Source organism: Balaenoptera borealis, assembly GCF_965194805.1.
Source record: "Balaenoptera borealis genome assembly, chromosome: 7".
Taxonomy (NCBI): domain Eukaryota; kingdom Metazoa; phylum Chordata; class Mammalia; order Artiodactyla; family Balaenopteridae; genus Balaenoptera; species Balaenoptera borealis.
In genome coordinates, this window is record NC_138864.1 from 17014784 (window position 1) to 17037072 (window position 22289).

The window sequence follows — 22289 nt, forward strand, 5'->3', positions numbered from 1 at the left end:
GACTCAAATCCCGCCACTTTCTTGAAATCTCACCCTGAGCCACATTTATATTTTACTTGTAGTAAGTTATAGCAATTTCTCTCCAACAGATTCCATGTAGGCCATAAATTAGATTTTGAAGATTTTATTAATTAAATTAAAAAAAAAACATTTGAAGAGCATCTGTTATACTGGGCACAAGGACATAAAGTTGAATAAGAGGCTTTCCCTACCCTGGAAGTTCTCAGAGAAATAGCTGACAACTGGCACCATACCCCCTTGCCCTCACACATCTACCCCTCTCGGCTGCTTACAAAAAACTCACCTCATTGTCAGCATCACATATGCACACACACACACACACACACACCCCCAAACACTCACCCACACACATACACACACATTCCCCAGACCCAGGCCTCTAGGATCATAAAACTCAAGGGCTTTCAAAGGCTGTTTATTCCCAAGAAAGGATTAGAAACTCTGTATCCTACCGTTCTCTATATTGCCTGCTTCATAATGTTCCACTTAATTTTATGCAGTTTTCTATCATTTTCTAACTTTTCCATGAGTATGTATCTAATCTAGTCAATCAAATAATTACTTATAGAGTAACTTATTAAATTCTTTATGGTATGTAAAACAATACTATTCACATATGGTCAATACATCTTTTTCATTGATTGATATAATTCTTGATGTTTAAATGTAAGGTGAATTATTACTTAGAACATGTATCATATATGTCTGAGTCATTTACTTTCCAGAATCTCTCATACTCATTGGTTTCATTCCCAGTACCCTCTCCATTAAAAAAATTAGATAGATGATAGACAGATACATAGATAGATAGATAGATAGATGATATCCCTTTTGAGTAATAACTGGTTAGCACAGAGCCATGAACATAAAAAATAATGGAACATAATTTTATCTGGAGCACAAGACTCTAATTTAAACATAATATATAGACCTTAAGAAGTCATTAACTTCTGTCAGAGTCTATGCAAAGGGATTTTTAATAATAACACCTCTCATAATGTTTCCAAGTGCGATCCACAACCACCTCCATCGGAAGCGCTTGGGGCCATCATTAAATATGCATATTTGTGGGCTCTACCCACAGATCAGTATCTCTGAGGGTGGAGCTGGGGAACCTACAGATATACCAAGCAACTGCTGAGTCTTACATGTACTACATTACACTATACATGTTTGCACTTTCACATTCTATAAAAGACATTTATTTTCCCTTTACAATATCTGGAAGAGGAGCTGTGTGAACATCACTTCCAGACGCACTTCCCCGAAACAGAGAAGCTATACTATATGTTCCAGATCACACAGCACAGTGCCAAGTATTCATTTATTCATTCATTCAGCATTTATTTATTGAGTGCTTAGTAAGTGCCAGGCTCTGTTCTAGGCAATGAGATACCGCAGTGAGCAAGCAAAGACCATGGTTTTATGAGGCTTATGCCCTCCTGGTGCCCCTTTCAGGCAGCCAGGTAAACATTACACAGGTGTGAATGAGATACGGCCAGGCCTCCAGACTCTTAGTTGACTGCTTTCTCACTCCACCAAATGGTGTATTCACTACAGTGCAACATATCCTATCAATAGCAAGCATAAGCAAGATGCAAATACAATAAAAATCAGGCTTCATTCTTCAGGCAGCATGGAGAGTGGCTATAGTACAGAAGGTACTATATATAGCTAGAAGATGTAAAGCAGACTGGGTTCAAAGTATGGCTTTAGCATTTTACATACCTGGGCCCCCTGTACAAGTTACCTAAGCCCTTAAGCTTCAGTTACAGAATTTATCAATACATACACCTGGAAGGATCAATGTAAGAATGAAAACACAAAAGCATATGGAAAACATCAAGCATGGGTCTAGCACAGTGTAAGTACTCAATGTCAGTTCTCTTTTCTCCGTTATCAAATTTGAATTTTATCCAACAATACCACAGCATTACCTAAAAGGCTAGATTTTAGATTTAGTTGGAGGCAACTGTAACTAGTTTGTTTAAATCTCATCATAAAGACTGCTTTCATAGATTTTATCCTATATTATACATTTAGCTGATGCCCCTTGGGGATAAAAATAACATTATGAGTCCACTATAGAAAAACCATGCATTTTGAGTTTTCTCATCATAATAATAGTCTATACTTTGGGAACATCACTCATTTTCCAGGCAGAAATATATTAGATCATCACTAAAAATATGTATATATGATAATGTATCTTTCCATCTCTTCAAACTCTTAACTAATACAGTAGGTCCATAAACAATACGTTCCCTGCATCTCCAACCTCATTCTTCCCCTTCTTTGCTAGCTCACAATAATCCAATGAGACTAGCTCCTCAAACCCACCAGACTCTCCAGCATTTAGATGTCATGCATGGTGTTGCCCTAGAGTCATCAGGTTAGTGCCTAATTGCGTCCCACCTTAAATACCTGGCCCTCGGAGAAGCCTTTCCTGACCAACCATCCTGACAACATTAGGCTGCACTGAATAGGGTGAGGAAGCCTGGGTTCCAATCAGTCATCTGACAACATGGAGTTATGCTACAGCACAAATACACAGCTGGGCAGGTAGATACAACTTCATACGCAACATGATATAACTGGCAACAGTGCATCTGCATTGGCTGGTTAAAAATATTAGCCAGGGCTCTCAGAAGTGACCCCTCCTGTGGAACCTCCACTGAGAGGCTTGGTGAACTGTCATATACTGCTGATATCAGGGGGAAACAACTCCTTAAAGGGGGATTCCCAGCATGGGCTGATCCGCTTCAGGCTGCTTTTATCCTCTGCTGTCAAACCACATTTTGCAGAATCTCTGGAAGTATTAAAATGGCCTGAGGCACACTGTTATATACACGTCAGTAGCATCCTGTACTCTTCTTTAGAGCCTTTTTTACTTGTTTAATATTTCTTTTCTGTTAATGTTTGTCTTCTCCACTTAAGGACCGTGTCTACCTGTTGCCTGTTTAATTGCCAGTAACTGCCATAGTAGCCAGCATACAGAGGATTCCCTCTGTATAGGTACAATAACCATTCATTGGGTGGACGAATTGACAAGTGAGAGATGTGCCCGTGTGAAAGAAACACAGTATATGGAGGCCGAGTTTATTTAATGTAATACACGTGAAGTACCTAAAATAATGCTTGGCACATAGTAAGCATGCAATTAGTGTTGCTGTTATTTGCTTAGCCAGAACAAAAATCTCCTGAGGATAATACAAGAGGTGAGTTATTGACTGATAAATAATATGGTTGAGCACACGCTGTGTGGTTATCCCTGTCAGAATATAGCGCAGTGTACTAAAGGAGTAATCTTTCACCTCATCCACCTCACTTGTTTTTGAGTTAATTCATTTTAATATTTGAATATACAAATTTAAAAGTCCCATATCTTTTCACATACTCACAATTGAGTACAACGCTATTAAATAAAACCACTCACAAAAATAATGTCTCGACCATATAAGTACCTCTATGGAAAAGAGCAAAGAGATATATATCCATGCTTCATTCTCTCAATGGATAGAAAGAAAATTGGTGCCCTTGAATATTGTAAGGAAAAGCCACACACATTCTTTCTAAGACTTGTGAAAATGAAACAAAGAAAGAAAGTACAAAAGACCATATATTTTAAGTCACTGAAATCCCAACACCTACTTTAAAATAATAAAAAGAAGTAAAATCTGTAAAAAAAAAAAAAAAGACTTGAGGTCATTCTGCCTCATCTTATTCCAACACTGCAGCAATATTTCCTGAAGGATTAACTGAAGAAAGTGATTCAGGGAAGGAATACCTACTGGAAAAAGTTTTTTAAGGCTATCAATCTAATTTGTTTTGGAAGTGGATTTTTTTAGTATTTTTATTTACTAAGCTTTCACACTTTTTTTTTACTTTATTTAACGGCATGTTTAGTTTTCCCCAAGAGTCCATTTTCTAAGAGTCTTTGATCTAACCATCCACGTTTTGGTCGTCTATATACTTTTTGGGAACTTCCTATCACCAATGCAGAAGGAATGTGGTTATAAAATCAAATAATTCTTTCACTGTCAGAATCTAATGCATTAACAATCAGACACAACTATGTCCGAGCATTAAGCAACAAATTTTAAAATAAACAACCACTTATAATACTCCAGAGGGAAAAAGAAAACCCTCTACTATGTATATACATCAAATGAAAGTACTCTGGTAGAAACGGACATCCGCGGACTAGTCTAGTCAGTCATTCTACTTCACACGAGGAATATTCCTAAGTCACACAAAGGTGCCTTTACTAAGCTTGAATGATATAATACATATGGAAAATGTGTTCACCACTTGATCTATTGCTTCTTGCTAAAAAGGTTGTTCTTTTCCATGGGGCCATAATGACATTAAGCCTCAAGTACATTCAGAATAAACATTTCCATTTTTAACGTCATTCACTTTCCGTGGTTTTTTCCTAAAATTAACTCATGTTTAAGCCTATGGGGTTAGCAAAGATGAAAATCTCTTTGGAATAAATAGGGGAAAAAATATGAATATTCTAAAGAAGGAAACCTACCTCGGGCCCTGTGATGTGCATCAGACCAGAAACAGCAGAGGCAACGGCATCGTACCCAGCTCGCTGAGACAGTGGACCTGTCTGACCATACCCTAAGACAACAAGAAGAGATATATTTAGCACCACCCAGGGAGAGCAACAGTACAATAGTGTGTTAAAACCATCTGTATCCAGAAATCCTACAGCATTTTGTTACTATTAGGTCTATACTATCCCTTGAAGGAGGCTGTAAAATTTAATTATGGTGTTATACCCCAGAAGATTGCAAACTGGTGACTTGTGGGCCAGATCCCCATTATACGAATGTTTTGTCTGGCCTGAAGAGTGTTTTGAAATGTTTTTATTTAGTTTCCAACATTTAAAGATCAGGAGATAGCACATAATATACAAATTTCTGGCTTTTCTTGAAAAACCAGAAAACACATTCAAAACTAGGCTCACATCCTCACATGCCAATAATCAATTAGGGTTAAGTAATAGTTCTTCCCTTTACACAGGGCATAAATTCTCCAATTTGCCGCACTCTCCACCCCTCCTTAATCCTTTATGCTTCAGTCTGATTCAATCATTAACTGACCTTCCAGACTCCAACAGGTATTTGCTACTCTTGCTGCATATAAAACAATATACAAAGTAAAACAAAACAATGTCTCCCTAGGTTCTTTTTACATATTTTTTCAAGTATGCAAAGAAAATACAAATGATAATTTAAAATTTGAACATAAATAGAATTAATACATCTCCTGCCAGTGCGTTTTAGGATTACAAAGAGAAGGTGAAGGTGTCACTTTTTTTTGCCATCAGCAAAAATTAAAAGAACATAAAGGGACTTCCCTGCTAGTCCAGTGGTTAAGACTCCACGTTCCCAATGCAGGGGGCCCAGGTTCAATCCCTGGTCAGGGAACTAGATCCCGCATGCCGCAACTAAGAGCCCACATGCCGCAACTAAAAGATCCCGCATGCTGCAACAAAGACCCAGCATAGCCAAATAAATAAATAAATATTTTTAAAATAAAATAAAATAAAAGAACATAAAAATATTTTATCCTGCTCTCCTCAGTTCTGGTGCTTATTGTTGGATAATAAAGGTTATATGAGGAGCTACATAACTCTGTCTCCAAATCCCATATATTTTGCTTGCTTCTCTAGCAACCTGGAACACTCTCCCTCTATTTCACTCCATATATGTACATACCTCACTCCCTCACATCCTCCAACTCTGCACTGAAATGTCTCCTTATTAGAGAGGTCTTCCCTGAAGAACTTTTATGAAAGATCACTCTCACTTTTCACTCTTAAGCCCCATTACCTCATTATATTTGACTTCACACCTCGTATCACCACAAGATATATAATATAGTTTATTTATTTATTTTCTGTATCCTCCCTACTCAAAGGTATGCTCAAGAGAGTTTTTCTAATTTAATTTACTGCTGTATTGCCAGCATCTAGAATAGAATTCAGTAATGGTTACCAAATGAATAAATGAATGAATACTGGTTATATAAAAACAATTATCTTTAAAAAACAAATTAATGAATAAAGAAACTAAAGAGGCTTTTTTTCTGTTTTGTTTTGTTTTTGACCAAAATGATAATATAGGAGGCCAATTTCCTCCTCCCATGGACACAGTGATTGTACAGCTACACACAAAGCACTTCTCTCCAAGAGAAACTGAGAACTGAGAAACTAGAGAAATCCAGATGAATGACCCTTATACATTGGGCAACAGAGACAATACCCATATCGAAATTGGTAGGAAAGGCTGAGACACTCTCATCATAAACCTCACCCCAGGCATAGAACCATACAATTAGGAGGAAACCCCAAACTCCCAGCTTCTCCCTGAGGAACAGGCAGTACAGACAGCACATCTAGTGTCCCAAACTTTAAGGCTCCCACCTGAGAAACAGTCCCCTAAAACTCCTATCTCTGATGGCCAGCATTCATGAGTCCTACAACACTATGGCAAACAAAGAAGAAGTTACTGATAGGATCATGAGCACTAACCACAACTATCCCCCCAGGTCTCAGGACTGAAGGAGGAGCAAAAACATCCATCTCCCAGTCTTTCCCTGGAAAGGGTTTGACTTCATACCTTACAAGCTGTTGCCTCAGGGTCTAGACACTAATTGACAACATCTAACTGATCCTACCTGGAACCTGAAAGAATCAGTGGGCGCTTACCCCACCTTCTCCATCCAGCTCACTCCAACAATAAAACCAGGTCACCATCATCTCTCTAGAAGGAGCTTCTATACATGTCTCGTGCCCCACCTTTTGCAGCTACTGCCTGGGAGATGGGCCCCCATATCACCTGGCTCTGACTGTCAATAGAGCTTGCAGTTAACAAGTCCCACTGGACTATAGTAAACAAATAAGCAGTTTGTAATGGGCTCAAGGCTCAGTGCAAGGGAGAAGACAAAAAGCCTACCTCCCAGTTTCTCCCCAGAAAGTGCTTGACGGCATACTTTCCCAGCTGTTGCCTGAGGGTCTGGCTTCGAATCAGCCTGTATCTAAGTGCTGACTACAATCATCCCCTTTGGAACTTAAATGGCTCTTCTCATACCCTCAACTACTAAAAGGCATGAAGAAGGACAGTGGTTTGGACAGTCACAAAGGTTTGAGAGGCATCCAGGAGTTCAGGCTGGGCTGATTGACAGGATTCATCTGCTACACAAGACCATTCTGTCAAGACTGAAAGAGGTGCTGTTGAGCTAATGCACAAAAACCGACACAAGCATTCAAGAAAAATGAAGAAACAAGGGAATATGTTCCAAACAAGAGCACAATATAAATCTCCAAAAACCAACCTTAATGGAACAGAGAAAAGTGATTTACCTGACAGAGAGTTCAAAATAATGCTCAGAAAGATGGTCACAGAGGTCAGGAAAGCAATGCATGAACAAAGTGAGAATTTCAACAGAGACTGACAATATTAAAAAGTACCAAACAGAAAGTATAGAGATAAAGAATAAAATAACTGAACTGAAAAATTCAATAGAAAGGTTCAACAGCAGGCTAGATCAAGTGGAAGAAAGAGTCAGTAAATTAGAAGACAGAGCAGTGGAATACATCCACTCAGTGAAGCAAAAAGAAAAAAGACTAAAAAAAGGAGTGAAGATAGCTTAACAGATTTATAACGCACTAAAAAAATGGGGCAATATACACATTATAAGGATCCTAGAAGACGGTGTGGGGGGGGACCTTATTCAAAGAAATAATGGCGAAAACTTCCCCAACCTGGGGGAAAAAAACAGACATCCAAATCTAGGCAGCCCAAGAAGTACCAAATATGATGAATCTAAAGAAATTCACACCCAGACATTATAATTAAATTGTCAAAGACAAAAACCTTAAAAGCAGCAACAGAAAAGCAACTTGTTACGTACAAGGGAACCCTCATAAGACTACCAGTGGATTCTACAATAACCTTGCAGGTCAGAAGGCAGTGGGATGAGATATTCAAAGTGCTGAAAGGAAATAAAAAAGACTGCCAAACAAGAATACTCTACCCAACAAAAGAGCCCTTCAGAATTGAAAGAGAGATAAAGAGTTTCCAGACAAACAAAAGCTGAAGGAATTTATCACCACTAGACCAGTCTTACAAGACATGTTAAAGGGATTTCTTCAAGCTGAAACAAAAGGATGCTAATTAGTAACATTAAAACATATGAAAGTTTAAAACTCACCGGTACAGATAAATATATGGTTAAATTCAGAATACTCTAATATTGTAATGGTGGTGGGTAAATCACGTATAACTCTGGTATAAAGATTAAAATTAAAAATATTAAGACCACCTATAACTACAGTAATTTGTTAATGAATGCACAATATTAAAAAGATTTAAATTGTGACATCAAAAACATCAAATGTTGGAGAAGAGTGTAAAAATGTAGAATCTTCTTATACATTTGAAGTTAGGTTGTTATCAGCTTAAAACAGTCTATTTTAGCTATAAGATATTTTATGTAAGCCTCATGGTAACACAATGCAAAACCTATAGTAGACATACAAAAGAGAAAGAGAAAGAAATCTCAGCATACCACTACAGAAAATCATCAAATCACAAAGGAAGAAAAACAAGAGGGAAAGAAAGGAAAAAAGAAATGACAAAACAACCAGAAAACAATTAACAAAATGGCAATAGTAAATCCATAACTATCAATAATTACTTTAAATGTACATGGACTAAATTTTCCAATCAAAAGACACAAAGTGGCTAAATGGATAAAATAAACAAGACCCAACTATATGCTGCCTACAAGAGATTCACTTCAGCTTTAAGGATACAGACTGAAAGTGAAGGCATGGAAAAAGATACTCCATGCAAATGGAAACCAAAAGAAAGCAGAGGCATCTATACTTATATCAGATAAGGTAGACTTTAGGACAGAGACTATAATAAGAGACAAAGAAGGACTTTATATTGATATAATGATAAAAGGGTCAGTCCAACAAGAGGATATAACATTTGTAAATATTTATACACCCAACAGAGAAGCACCTAGATATATAAAGCAAATATTAACAGACCTGAAGGGAGAAAGAGACAGCAATACAATAACAGTAGGGTACTTCAATAATCCACTTTCAACAATGGCTAGATCATCTAAACAGAAAATAATAAGGAAATATTGGACTTAAACTACATGTTAAACCAGATGGATTTAACAAACATTTATAGAACATTCATCCATCAGCAGCAAAATACACATTTCTTCTCAAGCACACATGGAACCTTCTCAGAATAAATCATGTGCCACAAAACAAGTCTTAATAAACTTAATAAGACTGAAGTCATGTCAAGCATATTTTCTGACCACAATGGTATGAAACTAGAAATCAATTACAAGAAGAAAAGTAGAAAATTCACAAATATATAGAGATTAAACAACATGTTACTGAACAACCAATGTGTCAAAGAAGGAATCAAAACATAAATCAAAAAATTCTTTGAGACAAATGAAAATGGAAATACAACCTACCAAAATTATGGGATGCAGCAAAAGCAGTTAGAAGGGCAAAGTTCATATGATGAATTCCTACATCAAGAAACAAGAAAGGGGCTTCCCTGGAGGCACAGTGGTTGAGAATCTGCCTGCCAATGCAGGGGACACGGGTTCAAGCCCTGGTCTGGGAGGATCCCACATGCCGTGGAGCAACTGGGCCCCGTGAGCCACAACTACTGAGCCTGCACGTCTGGAGCCTGTGCTCCACAACAAGAGAGCCCATGCACCGCAATGAAGAGTGGCCCCCGCTCGCCGCAACTAGAGAGAAAGCCCTCACACAGAAATGAAGACCCAACACAGCCAAAAATAAATAAACAAACAAATAAATAAATAAGAAACAAGAAAGATCTCCAATAAACAACCTAACTTTGTACCTCAAGTAACCAGAAAAACAAGAACAAATGAAGCCCAAAGTTAATAGAAGGAATAAAATATCAAAGAACAGAAAAGAAATAAACAAAAGAGAGACTAAAATTACAATAGAAAAGATCAATGAAACTAAGAGCTGGTTCTTTGAAAAGATAAACAAAATTGGCAAACCTTTAGTTAGACTCACCAAAAAAAGAGAGCAAGAACTCAAGTAAATAAAATCAGAAATGAAAGAGGAGATGTTACAACTGACACCATAGAAATACAAAGAATCAAAACAGACTACTATTAACAATTATACACCAACAAATTGGACAATCTAGGAGAAATGGATAGATTTCTAGAAACTTCAAGACTGAATCATGCAGAAACAGAAAATCTGAACAGACCAATTACTGGTAAGGAGATTAAGTCAGTAATCCAAAACCACCCAACAAACAAATGTCTAAGACCAGAGGCTTCACTAGTGAATTCTACGAAATATTTAAAGAATTTCTATTCCAGAGCAGCTAGTTTATAGCTGTAAAGGGCATCCTAGACCAGACTTCCAGTCTTGAACACAATGGTTTTTAAATCACCAGTATCCCCAGCATAAAACAGGCCTCCAGGAGTAGAGAGAAGCTCCGCCGTAAGGCAGGAACACTCAGTGCTAGTGAACCACCTGCTATCTCAACAGGAAGTCAAGAGAATGAATTAGCTTCAGTCCACTCTAGGTAGAGAATATCAGGAGCTCAGGCTTCTGGCCAGGAGCCCAAATGCCTCAAATGAGACAAAGAGAGGCCCCTCACCCATCAGCACAACTCTAAATGAAGTCTTCTAAACAAAGGCCTGCAGGAAAACATGCTCATAAAAACGAACAGTTTGCTAAATAAAAAGGCACCATAATACTTGCCTTGTGTTACAAATTCTCTTGTTCAGCTTACAACAAGGGGGAAGCACAAATATCCTAATTACTTTAAATTACAACTTCCAAGTATCTCTATTAAAGAGAAATATAAATAGTTACTCTCAGGGAGGCAGTATGGCATAGTGAATAAGAGCATAAGTTTTAGGATTGAAAAAAATCTGAATTGAAATTATAGCTCTGCTAACTACTAAATCTTCAACAATTCATTTAATCTCCCTGAGCCTCAATGTCCACAGTATTCACATTTATCTCATAGATATATTATGAGGATTCAATTTGATAACACAGCATAACTAAAGTACATTTTACAGTGAGAGCTAAATATACTTAGTTAATAAATATGCATTGATTAATATACTACTAACATAGTAGCTTGCCCTTTCCACAAAATATTGAGAATAACAAAAATTGCCTTGAGGTATGTTGAAATGATGAGGAGAATAAATATTCTAAGCATTGCAATTATGTTGTTTAACAACCCATTAAAATTGAAAGTTTTTGTACTTGGAAACCAGCACATGTTCATTTTAGAAAAGAAACTTGTGAATAATAACATATATTTTTGGTAATATGATTCAAAAATTATTCCACCTTTCACCTTACACTTGCCTTAACTACTTAAATACTGACAACCAATACCATCATCAACAAATATTTATAAAAATAAATTTAAAACAGGAAACTGACATTACCAAAATGGTATTTTGCAAAGATTACTCTGTTGGCAATGTGAAGACTGAATTATTTATTAATAATTTAACAAAGAGCTGAAAAACTAGTAAGCACAGGATCCAGATAGTTCTTCTTACTTTTATTTTTAGTTTTACAATTCCAAAAACGACCATGATCAAAATCCAAATTACAGAGGAAAAATTTAAGCATGTTAGTTCTATTTTATATTCAAGTAAGGGAGGTAAGGAAAACCTAGGAGGTTATGGAAAATCAGAGAGGAACATCTTTCTCTCTGTCTCCTCTCTCCTCCCTCTCTCTCCACTACCCCACCCCCTTACTCACCCACATTCATTTTCAGGAGCAATCTCGCCATCTTGTGGCTTTTACAAACATTGACTATAAAGCAAAACTTGAACTTCCAGACATAAGTAAAAAATGCAAGGGAAGGAAACTAAATGGAAAAGATTTCTTGTCTTTTAATATTTGCCCTGAATACCAGATGCTCTGGCCTGCCCACTCCTGGCTTCACTCATTTTTCTTCTTAATCATGTCTAACTTTTTGTTTCCCTTTTCTCCTTAACCAAAACAGGAGTATGTTTAAAGTTAGTATCATTCCAGCAGCTACAGAAACTCCAAAAATAGATTGTTTACCTGAAAGGAGAACAGAAGCAATAGAATATTTTACAGTAAATAATGTAATCCTTCAAAATGTATACAAATGTCTGGACTTCTTTCCCTGATCATTTTCTAGTATATAGATTGTTTCTGAATTAAAAGATTATGAACTCAATGCATTTTATTTTTTAAAAATATTTATTTTCTTATCTGTCCACTGAAAAGGCCTAGAAGCAAAGACTAACCCAGTAGCGGTGAGCGTCACCAGTATCCAGACGGTGGTCTCTAAATGCCATTTTCCACTAAAAGAAATTAAAATTCCTTGGGGAAATGGTTGATTCCAGGATAGGGCAGGAAATGTACAAAATGCACCTGGAATATATTGTTATACCAGAAATCAAAGAAGCTATCAGACTATTAGTCATGTCAAGAGTATGCAGAAGCCAACTTAAAAAGGCCTTGGGCTTCCCTGGTGGCGCAGTGGTTGAGAATCTGCCTGCCAATGCAGGGGACACGGGTTCAAGCCCTGGTCTGGGAAGATCCCACATGCCGCGGAGCAACTAGGCCCGTGAGCCACAACTACTGAGCCTGCGCGTCTGGAGCCTGTGCTCCGCAACAAGAGAGCCCGCGATAGTGAAGAGGCCCGCGCACCGCGCTGAAGAGTGGCCCCCGCTTGCCGCAACTAGAGAAAGCCCTGGCACAGAAATGAAGACCCAACATAGCAATCAATCAATCAATAAATAAATAAATAAATCTTTTTAAAAAAAGGAGATTTAAGAGACATATCAATCAACCGCAATGATTAGACTTCATTTGGATCCCAATTCAAATTAACAAACTATAAATAGAAAGAGAGAGAGAACTGGGAAAATCTGAACATCAACTGCATATCTGATGTTATTAAGGAATTATAGGTTTTTTTAAATTTACATGTGATGACACTGGGTGTTTATGCTTTAAAAAGAGTCCTTTTCTTTTAGACATATTCTGAAATATTTAGAAATGAAATGATATGAAGTCTGAGATATGCTTTTAAGTAATCAGGGGAGGGAGTATAGGTGGGGTTGTAGGCAAAATAAGATTGGCCATGAGTTGATAATTATTAAGCTGGATAATGTGCACCTCAAGAGCCATTATACTATTCATTCTACTTTTATGTAACCTTAAAATTTTCCACCACAAAATACCAAAAAACAATTAATTTAAGAATGGCATGCAAATTTCATTTTGTATGTCTAAAAGTACCCCAAGGAATATTAGAGCTGAACGGACCTGGGGCAAAAATTCTTGTTTTACAGATGAGAAAACTGAGGCCCACAGAGGTTAAGTGACTTGTCTAAAGTCATAAAGCCAGTCAATAGCAAAACTAGAACTAACACTGAAGTTTTCAGTTTCCCAGTCTGGTTCTCCTTCATCTGAACAGGATGTCTGAAGACTCTTAGCCACTTTCTACTTTATACTTCATAGGATTAATTCAGAAACAAATTCAAGACCCAGTCTCAATAAATGTTTTTGGTTTTTTTAATTTGCGTGCTTTGTTTTGTAGACATCTCCCTTATCATACCTTTTTCCTCCACTGTGACAATTAAATGAGACATTTAGTAAATGGGCCAAAGTTTCACATTCTTATGGCTTTTCACTCAACTTTTTCTATTGGCATTGTGAAAAACCTTCCTGTTGATTTGAAAGATTTCCCACAATCATACCTTGCATTTAATAGGGTTTGTCCTTCTGTCACATGCATAATGATTTAGAGTCTCACAGTCACACCCTGTTTTAGTGGATTATTTTTTCTTTTTCCCTCAGGTCACAGATACAGCATTTTTAACTGTAAGATACGTACCTTTCTACACGCAAGATTACAAAACTAACCTCAGCAGGATTCATTGAGTTTCCTGTAAACCTCAATAGGGCAAGAGAACTCCCTGCAAACATGCTAACCAATCAAAACTAACACTTAACCAAGGACTCCATAAAGCAAGAGTGGTAATTTAGGGTGATGGCGGTAATAATAATGATGATAATAATAATAATAATAAGAGTTAACATGTACAGAGCACTTGCTATGTTCCAGGAACTGTGCTGGTGCTTTGTATGTGTCATCTGATTTAAGTCTCACAAGAATTACATGAGGTAAATTTTATTATCCTATTTGAATTACTATTGAGAAAAATGAGGTTCTGAGAGATTAAGTGCCTTGCCCAAGGTCACAAAGCTACTTGCTGTGATTCTGTAACTAATTATTGACGCTTTGACACTCATTACAATGTAACCATTTTTGAACAATATTTCTATGAGTATTAATAGTTCGTACATTGTTCAAAGACCAAAAATGTGACTAATATGGTTTGCTACCTCAATAACCTATGAAATTAGATCCCTCAATCTCTATCACAGAGAGGCAGCAAAATTGGTTGATTAATCGTACAGCACCTAAAACATCTGAAATACTAAGAAGTATATGTTCCTAGTCAGAAAAGGCAAATAAATTTGTAAATTAAGCAGTATTACTACAATGCAGCAAAAAGAAGCATACTAAGAAAAAATGCTTATATTGATGATAGCTGGTAATACAGAATTACCACTTTTTTATGATATCCAATTTGATGATACTAATATATAAAAATATATTTTGTTTGACAATTGCTTCTTATGCATAGGTTTCATTTTCCCCAACTAGTTAGTATAACACTAAGCAGACAGTGGAAACTTAATAAATACTCATCAGCTGACTGGTGCATATTTTTGTATTTTATACTATTTCATGCATGCCTATGATATTCTTCACATAAACTATCAAAATAAATGTTTTTTTACAGGGCAGACAAGAGTAAGGGGTAACTGGGTGTTAAGATACTCTCTTGCTTATAATATACAGTGTGTTTTTTATGGAAAAGAAGTAAAAAGTCTTCAAAACTCTCATCATCCAAATAGAGTCTACAATTGCAAAAGCTTTGGTGATCATGCCAATGCATCCTGCTAAAAGTGACTTTAACTACATGCCCAATCATATAAGTACACACACACACACACACACACACACACACACAGATAAACCTAAATCTCAGAAGACTCATTCAAGTAGGAAGGGAAAAAACTATTATAAATCACAATGATATAATGAAAATAAATTGCAGAATCTGCCATTAAATTAAGAATTCAAATATATATTCATGGAATCTATTCGAAAGAAACTACTAGGAGTTACATCTACATTCCAAGAGTCAATATTTTGTACAAGATGAATGCAGCTCACATTCTGACAGATGCCCCATAAAATTATTAAATAATAAAGAGAATTACCATTTTATATATTTTTCATTTTCAGGAGAAAAATCAAATTTTAAATTACATAAATATAAAACATGAGTAGATAAAATATGAGCAGAAAAGAAAATAAAAACCCAGCCAGACTCTCACATAAAACCAATTCCCTATAGCTGATTCCCACACTCCAAATAGCAGCACTACGTCAGCCTATGAAGGGACATTTTAGGCAAAGAACACAGAAATGTTCAGTACTGACCTCTTTACAGAGACTAAACATAATCTCAAATCAAAGCCAGATAAATGGATAACTCAATTGAGTAACAAATTAACAAGAATCACCTTTAGCCTTGTTCCACTGCCAAGAGAAAAGTACTCAATTAAGCACAGTCTACATCTTCATTTAATAGAGATCAATGAAAAAAAATAAAAGTAACCCAAGTAAGAATGATATCAAACAAGATCCAGTAATCTTTGAACTGCCCAAAGTTGGGAACAAAGTCTTTCCAAAAATGCAGACTTCTGAGTAAGCAGTGCTTCCTGAGTAAGCAAATACACATAGTTACACCAAAGCCAAAAACAGAGAAATAAATAACATGAAGCCAGGAAAAACAGTATAACATGTAATGGTGCTGGGTAAAATAATCACTTGTAGAATAAACTAATGGGTTTTAAAAGTTTGCAGGTATGAGCACATCTAGTGCTCAGATCTTGGTTCTTAAATAGGATTCGCCCCTCAATGGAACCAGGGCTCCTTGGAGAAATGGTTAATTCCAGGCTTGGGGGAAGGGGTGTCAGGGGAGGACCTAAATAAATGTGGAGTATCTTGTGCCAAAAATTAAGAAAGTGCTCAAAGGATGATGAGGACATATCAAAAATATATAGGGAATAGTTTGAAGGTGTTCCCACTGGCCAAATCTGGACAATTTGAGCAGCAAAAATAAATCATGATAGTAAAGGATTGTAACTGATTGAATAACATATGAATAAAAGAGTCCAAACTGATATAAATAAATAAATAAATAAAGGAAAGAGAGAGCTCTCCCTTGTAGTAAAAAAGTCAGTTCATAAATGTAAAAGAAATGGTGGAATTAGAAAATCACTATTTAACAACATCATAATAATAGTAAACTCAGGCAAGAATCATCAATGTATGATAAAAACAGTGGAGATAGTTTGAGCAAGTAACAGAATATTTACATAGTCTTAAAGTATAGCCCCCCTGCCAACAATATATCCTTTTAACTATAACAGGTAAAACAATAACTTTACACTGGAGAAACCTAGCAGATACCATCTTAACCCAATCATCAAAGTTACATTGCTAGCAATAGACAGCTTGTGTTACCCGATACAATGCACTGAGAAGAACTCAGCATTACTTCTGTGGCATGACTATCAAAAGTACTGAACCTGAAGCTACTCATAAGGAAACATCAGAAAAATCCAAATTGAGGAGCATTCTACTAAATAATTGACGTGCACGCTTCAAAAAATGTCAAAGCCATGAACTACACAGAAAGACCCAAGAACCGCAAAGAAAAACCCAGATTAAAGGAGGCTAACGTGACATGACAATCGAATACAATGCAGAGTTTGGGTTTTCCTTTGCTATAAAGGACTTTATTGAAACAACTGACAAATTATCAATAAGGTCTGTAAATTATATACTAATATTGTTTCAGTATTCATTTACTGATTTTGGTAATTGCACTCTGGCTACATAATAGAATCCCATTTTTTTATAAAATACAAACTGAAAAATGAAGGGGTAAAGAGGCATCACATGTCTGTGTCTTATACAGTACATAAAAAATGTTAAGTAGATTAGATAGATGATACAGATGATAGGTAGGTAGGTAGATAGATACATGGCTAGATACACAGATACAAGCAGAAAGAAGGATAAAGCAAAACAATTTGTATATCCACATCCATGGAATAATAGACTATACAAGTAATTAGTTAGAACAGGAACCTGAAAACCATTCAACTTGCCCCCATGTTTGAGGAAGAAGAGGAAGAGGATGAGGGGGAGGAAGCAGCAGCAAAGGCAGAATAGCTAACATTTCTTGAATACTTCCTAAATGCCAATCACGTCACATACATTATTTCATTTAATCCTTACAATAAACCCTAGAATTTGCAGATGAGACCACTGCACTTGGGAAGGTTAAATAACTTATCCAAAGTCACCCAAGTTATAAGTGGTAGAGCCAATATTTCAACCATCTATAGGGGACAATGCCCCCACCTCTCTTTGCCCTGTCTGAATCTGAACAGTTCCACCTTTATCTGTGTTGGGCCTCTATGTAAGATGTTTGAAGAGAAGGTGTGATAACCTCAGAACACTAGATTACACTATTCTCCCTCACAATGTTCCTGGCTGCAGTTAGAGAATCACTTAAGAAGACACAAGACTAAGGTTATAAAGAGATCAGGGCAAGCTAATTAAAGCTGCTCACCAACTCTAGTGCCTTAAAGCAAAACTTGAGGAAGGAAAAGAGCACTTACTACCGTGCTCAAATCCCAAGTAGGAACCTGGATAGTCATTTCATTTTTAATAAATTAGTTACAACATTGTGTTCCCCTAATACTGATTTGATAAATAGCTACTGAATATCAACTATGTGCAAATAGTATTTTCAAGAAAATCAGTAGCACTTGGAAAAACCATTAGTGCCCAATAGTGACAGAATCCAGCTCTCTGTAGCTCCCCATTTGCTCAGTTTCTAATGCCTGCATGGTTGGCCAGAACTGGAGGGGTGTGAGGAAAAGAAGAGGTATGGTCAGCAAGAAAGGTCTTACTTAATTGGTACTATCATGGTGAGTTAGTTTTGTTGCTCTCTGGGCTTGACAGGAGTTTACATTCTACTTGTCACATGGGGCAAATTAGTGGGTTCTTCAGAGGCCTCCCCCACCCCATCAGTGGGCATCTCTCGCCTCCAGGGTGAATCTATCTTTTTTCCAGCTGATCACTTTTGAGTCCTTCCTCAGTCCCAGGTGTCATCAACACCACCAGCTTCCTCCTGCCCTCTTGGACAGGGTCTTAACCACACAATGTTTTTTTCTTTCTCACCCTGATCCACAGGACAGCAGTGGCTTCCCAAACGGCAGCCCTCCAGACATCCTCTGGCTCTCTAAATATCTCAGGCATGAATCACATATCAATCTACTATCTACCAAGCTCTGGAGAACAAAAACCAAATCCTCCCAGAGGTTCCATTGAAGGCTCCTTCCCTTGGCTTGAGGTAATACATTTTATAGAACTATTTCTTTTGAAACTATAAATGTTTGATAAACAATTTTCATTTAAAAATGACAGTGGAGAACCAAGATGGCAGAGTAGAAGGACGTGTTCTCACTCCCTCTTGTGAGAACACCAGAATCACAACTAGCTGCTGGACAATCATCGACAGGAAGACACTGGAACTCACCAAAAAAGATACCCCACATCCAAAGACAAAGGAAAAGCCACAATGAGACAGTAGGAGGGGCACAATCACAGTAAAATCAAATCCCATAACTGCTGGGTGGGTGACTCACAGACTGGCGAACACTTATACCACAGAAGTCCACCCACTGGAGTGAAGGTTCTGAGCCCCACGTCAGGCTTCCCAACCTGGGGGTCCGGCAATGAGAGGAGGAATTCCTAGAGAATCAGACTTTGAAGCCTAGTGGGATTTGATTGCAGGACTTCGACAGGACTGGGGGAAACAGAGACTCCACTCTTGGAGGGCACACACAAAGTAGTGTGCGCATCGGGACCCAGGGGAAGGAGCAGTGACCCCAGGGGAGACTGAACCAGATCTACCTGCCAGTGTTGGAGGGTCTCCTGCAGAGGCGGGCGGCGGCTGTGGCTCACCGTAGGGACAAGGACACTGGCAGCAAAAGTTCTGGGAAGTACTCCTTGGCGTGAGCCCTCCCAGAGTCTGCCATTAGCCCCACAAAAGAGCCCAGGTAGGCTCCAGTGTTGGGTTGCCTCAGGCCAAACAACCAACATGGAGGGAACCCAGCCCCACCCATCAGCAGTCAAAAGGATTAAAGTTTTACTGAGCTCTGCCCAACAGAGAAACAGTCAGTTCTACCCACCACCAGTCCCTCCCATCAGGAAACTTGCACAAGCCTCTTAGATAGCCTCATCCAACAGAGGGCAGACAGCGGAAGCAAGAAGAACTACAATCCTGCAGCCTGTGGAACAAAAACCATATTCACAGAAAGATAGACAAGATGAAAAGGCAGAGGGCTATGTACCAGATGAAGGAACAAGATAAAACCCCAGAAAAACAACTAAATGAAGTGGAGATAGGCAACCTTCCAGAAAAAGAATTCAGAATAATGATAGTGAAGATGATCCAGGACCTCAGAATAAGAATGGAGGCAAAGATCGAGAAGATGCAAGAAATGTTTAACAAAGACCTAGAAGAATTAAAGAACAAACAAACAGAGATGAACAGTACAATAACTGAAATGAAAACTACACTAGAAGGAATCAATAGCAGAATAACTGACACAGAAGAACGGATAATGACCTGGAAGACAGAATGGTGGGATTCACTGCTGTGGAACAGAATAAAGAAAAAGAATGAAAAGAAATGAAGACAGCCTAAGAGACCTCTGGGACAACATTAAACGCAACAACATTCGCATTATAGGGGTCCCAGAAGGAGAAGAGAGAGAGAAAGGACCCGAGAAAATATTTGAAGAGATTATAGATGAAAACTTCCCTAACATGGGAAAGGAAATAGCCACCCAAGTCCAGGAAGCACAGAGAGTCCCATACAGGATAAACACAAGGAGAAACACGCCGAGACACACAGTAACCAAACTGGCAAAAACTAAAGACAAAGAAAAATTACTGAAAGCAGCAAGGGAAAAACGACAAAGAACATACAAGGGAACTCCCATAAGGTTAACAGCTGATTTCTCAGCAGAAACTCTACAAGCCAGAAGGGAGTGGCATGATATACTTAAAGTGATGAAAGGGAAGAACCTACAACCAAGATTACTCTACCCAGCAAGGATCTCATTCAGATTCGACAGAGAAATCAAAAGCTTTACAGACAAGCAAAAGCTAAGAGAATGCAGCACCACCAAACCAGCTCTACAACAAATGCTAAAGGAACTTCTCTAAGTGGGAAACACAAGAGAAGAAAAGGACCTACAAAAACAAACCCAAAACAATTAAGAAAATGGTCATAGGAATATACATATCGATAATTACCTTAAATGTGAATGGATTAAATGCTCCAACCAAAAGACACAGGCTTGATGAATGGATACAAAAACAAGACCCATATATATGCTGTCTACAAGAGACCCACTTCAGACCTAGGGAAATATACAGACTGAAAGTGAGGGGATGGAAAAAGATATTCCATGCAAACGGAAATCAAAAGAAAGCTGGAGTAGCAATACTCATATCAGATAAAATAGACTTTAAAATAATGTTACAAGAGACAAGGAAGGACACTATGTAATGATCAAGGGATCAATCCAAGAAGAAGATATAACAATTATAAATATATATGCACCCAACATAGGAGCACCTCAATACATAAGGCAACTGCTAACAGTTATAAAAGAGGAAATCGACAGTAACACAATAATGGTAGGGGACTTTAACATCTCACTTACACCAATGGACAGACCATCCAAACAGAAAATTAATAAGGAAAAACAAGCTTTAAATGACACAATAGACCAGATAGATTTAATTGATATATATAGGACATTCCATCCAAAAACAGCAGATTACACTTTCTTCTCAAGTGCGCATGGAACATTCCCCAGGATAGATCACATCTTGGGTCACAAATTAAGCCTCAGTAAATTTAAGAAAATTGAAATCATATCAAGCATCTTTTCTGACCACAATGCTATGAGATTAGAAATGAATTACAGGGAGAAAAACGTAAAAAACACAAACACATGGAGGCTAAACAATACGTTACTAAATAACCAAGAGATCTCTGAAGAAATCAAAGAGGAAATCAAAAAATACCTAGAGACAAATGACAATGAAAACGTGACGATCCAAAACCTATGGGATGCAGCAAAAGCAGTTCTAAGAGGGAAGTTTATAGCTATACAAGCCTACCTCAAGAAACAAGAAAAATCTCAAATAAACAATCTAACGTTACACCTAAAGGAACTAGAGAAAGAAGAACAAACAAAACCCAAAGTTAGCAGAAGGAAAGAAATCATAAAGATCAGAGCAGAAGTAAATAGCAAAGATCAATAAAACTAAAAGCTGGTTCCTTGAGGAGATAAACAAAATTGATAAACCATTAGCCAGACTCATCAAGAAAATGAGGGAGAGGACTCAAATCAATAAAATTAGAAATGAAAAAGGAGAAGTTACAACAGACACTGCAGAAATACAAAGTAACCTAAGAGACTACTACAAGCAACTCTATGCCAATAAAATGGACAACCTGGAAAAAATGGACAAATTCTTAGAAAGGTATAACCTTCCAAGACTGAACCAGGAAGAAATAGAAAATATGAACAGACCAATCACAAGTAATGAAATTGAAACTGTGATTAAAAATCTTCCACAGGGCTTCCCTGGTGGCGCAGTGGTTGGGAGTCTGCCTGCCAATGCAGGGGACACGGGTTCAAGCCCTGGTCTGGGAAGATCCCACATGCCGCGGAGCAACTGGGCCCGTGAGTCACAATTACTGAGCCTGCGCGTTTGGAGTCTGTGCTCCACAACAAGAGAGGCCGTAATAGTGAGAGGCCCGCGCACCACGATGAAGAGTGGCCCCCGCTTGCCGCAACTAGAGAAAGCCCTCACACAGAAACGAAGACGCAACACAGCCATAAATAAATTAATTAATTAAAAAAAAAAATCTTCCACAAACAAAAGTCCAGGACCAGATGG

General features: G+C 37.6%; 1 protein-coding gene across 16 annotated transcripts in view; it reads right to left on the bottom strand.

The window, feature by feature from the left end:
• Positions 1–22289, bottom strand: part of SUGCT (succinyl-CoA:glutarate-CoA transferase) — a 792254-nt gene that overhangs the window by 720926 nt on the left and 49039 nt on the right. For all 16 annotated transcript variants that reach the window (XM_082399856.1, XM_082399855.1, XM_082399852.1 and 13 more), the window contains one exon: positions 4559–4650. In XM_082399856.1, the coding sequence (XP_082255982.1) occupies positions 4559–4650 (92 nt within the window). The remainder of the gene's footprint in view (positions 1–4558; positions 4651–22289) is intronic.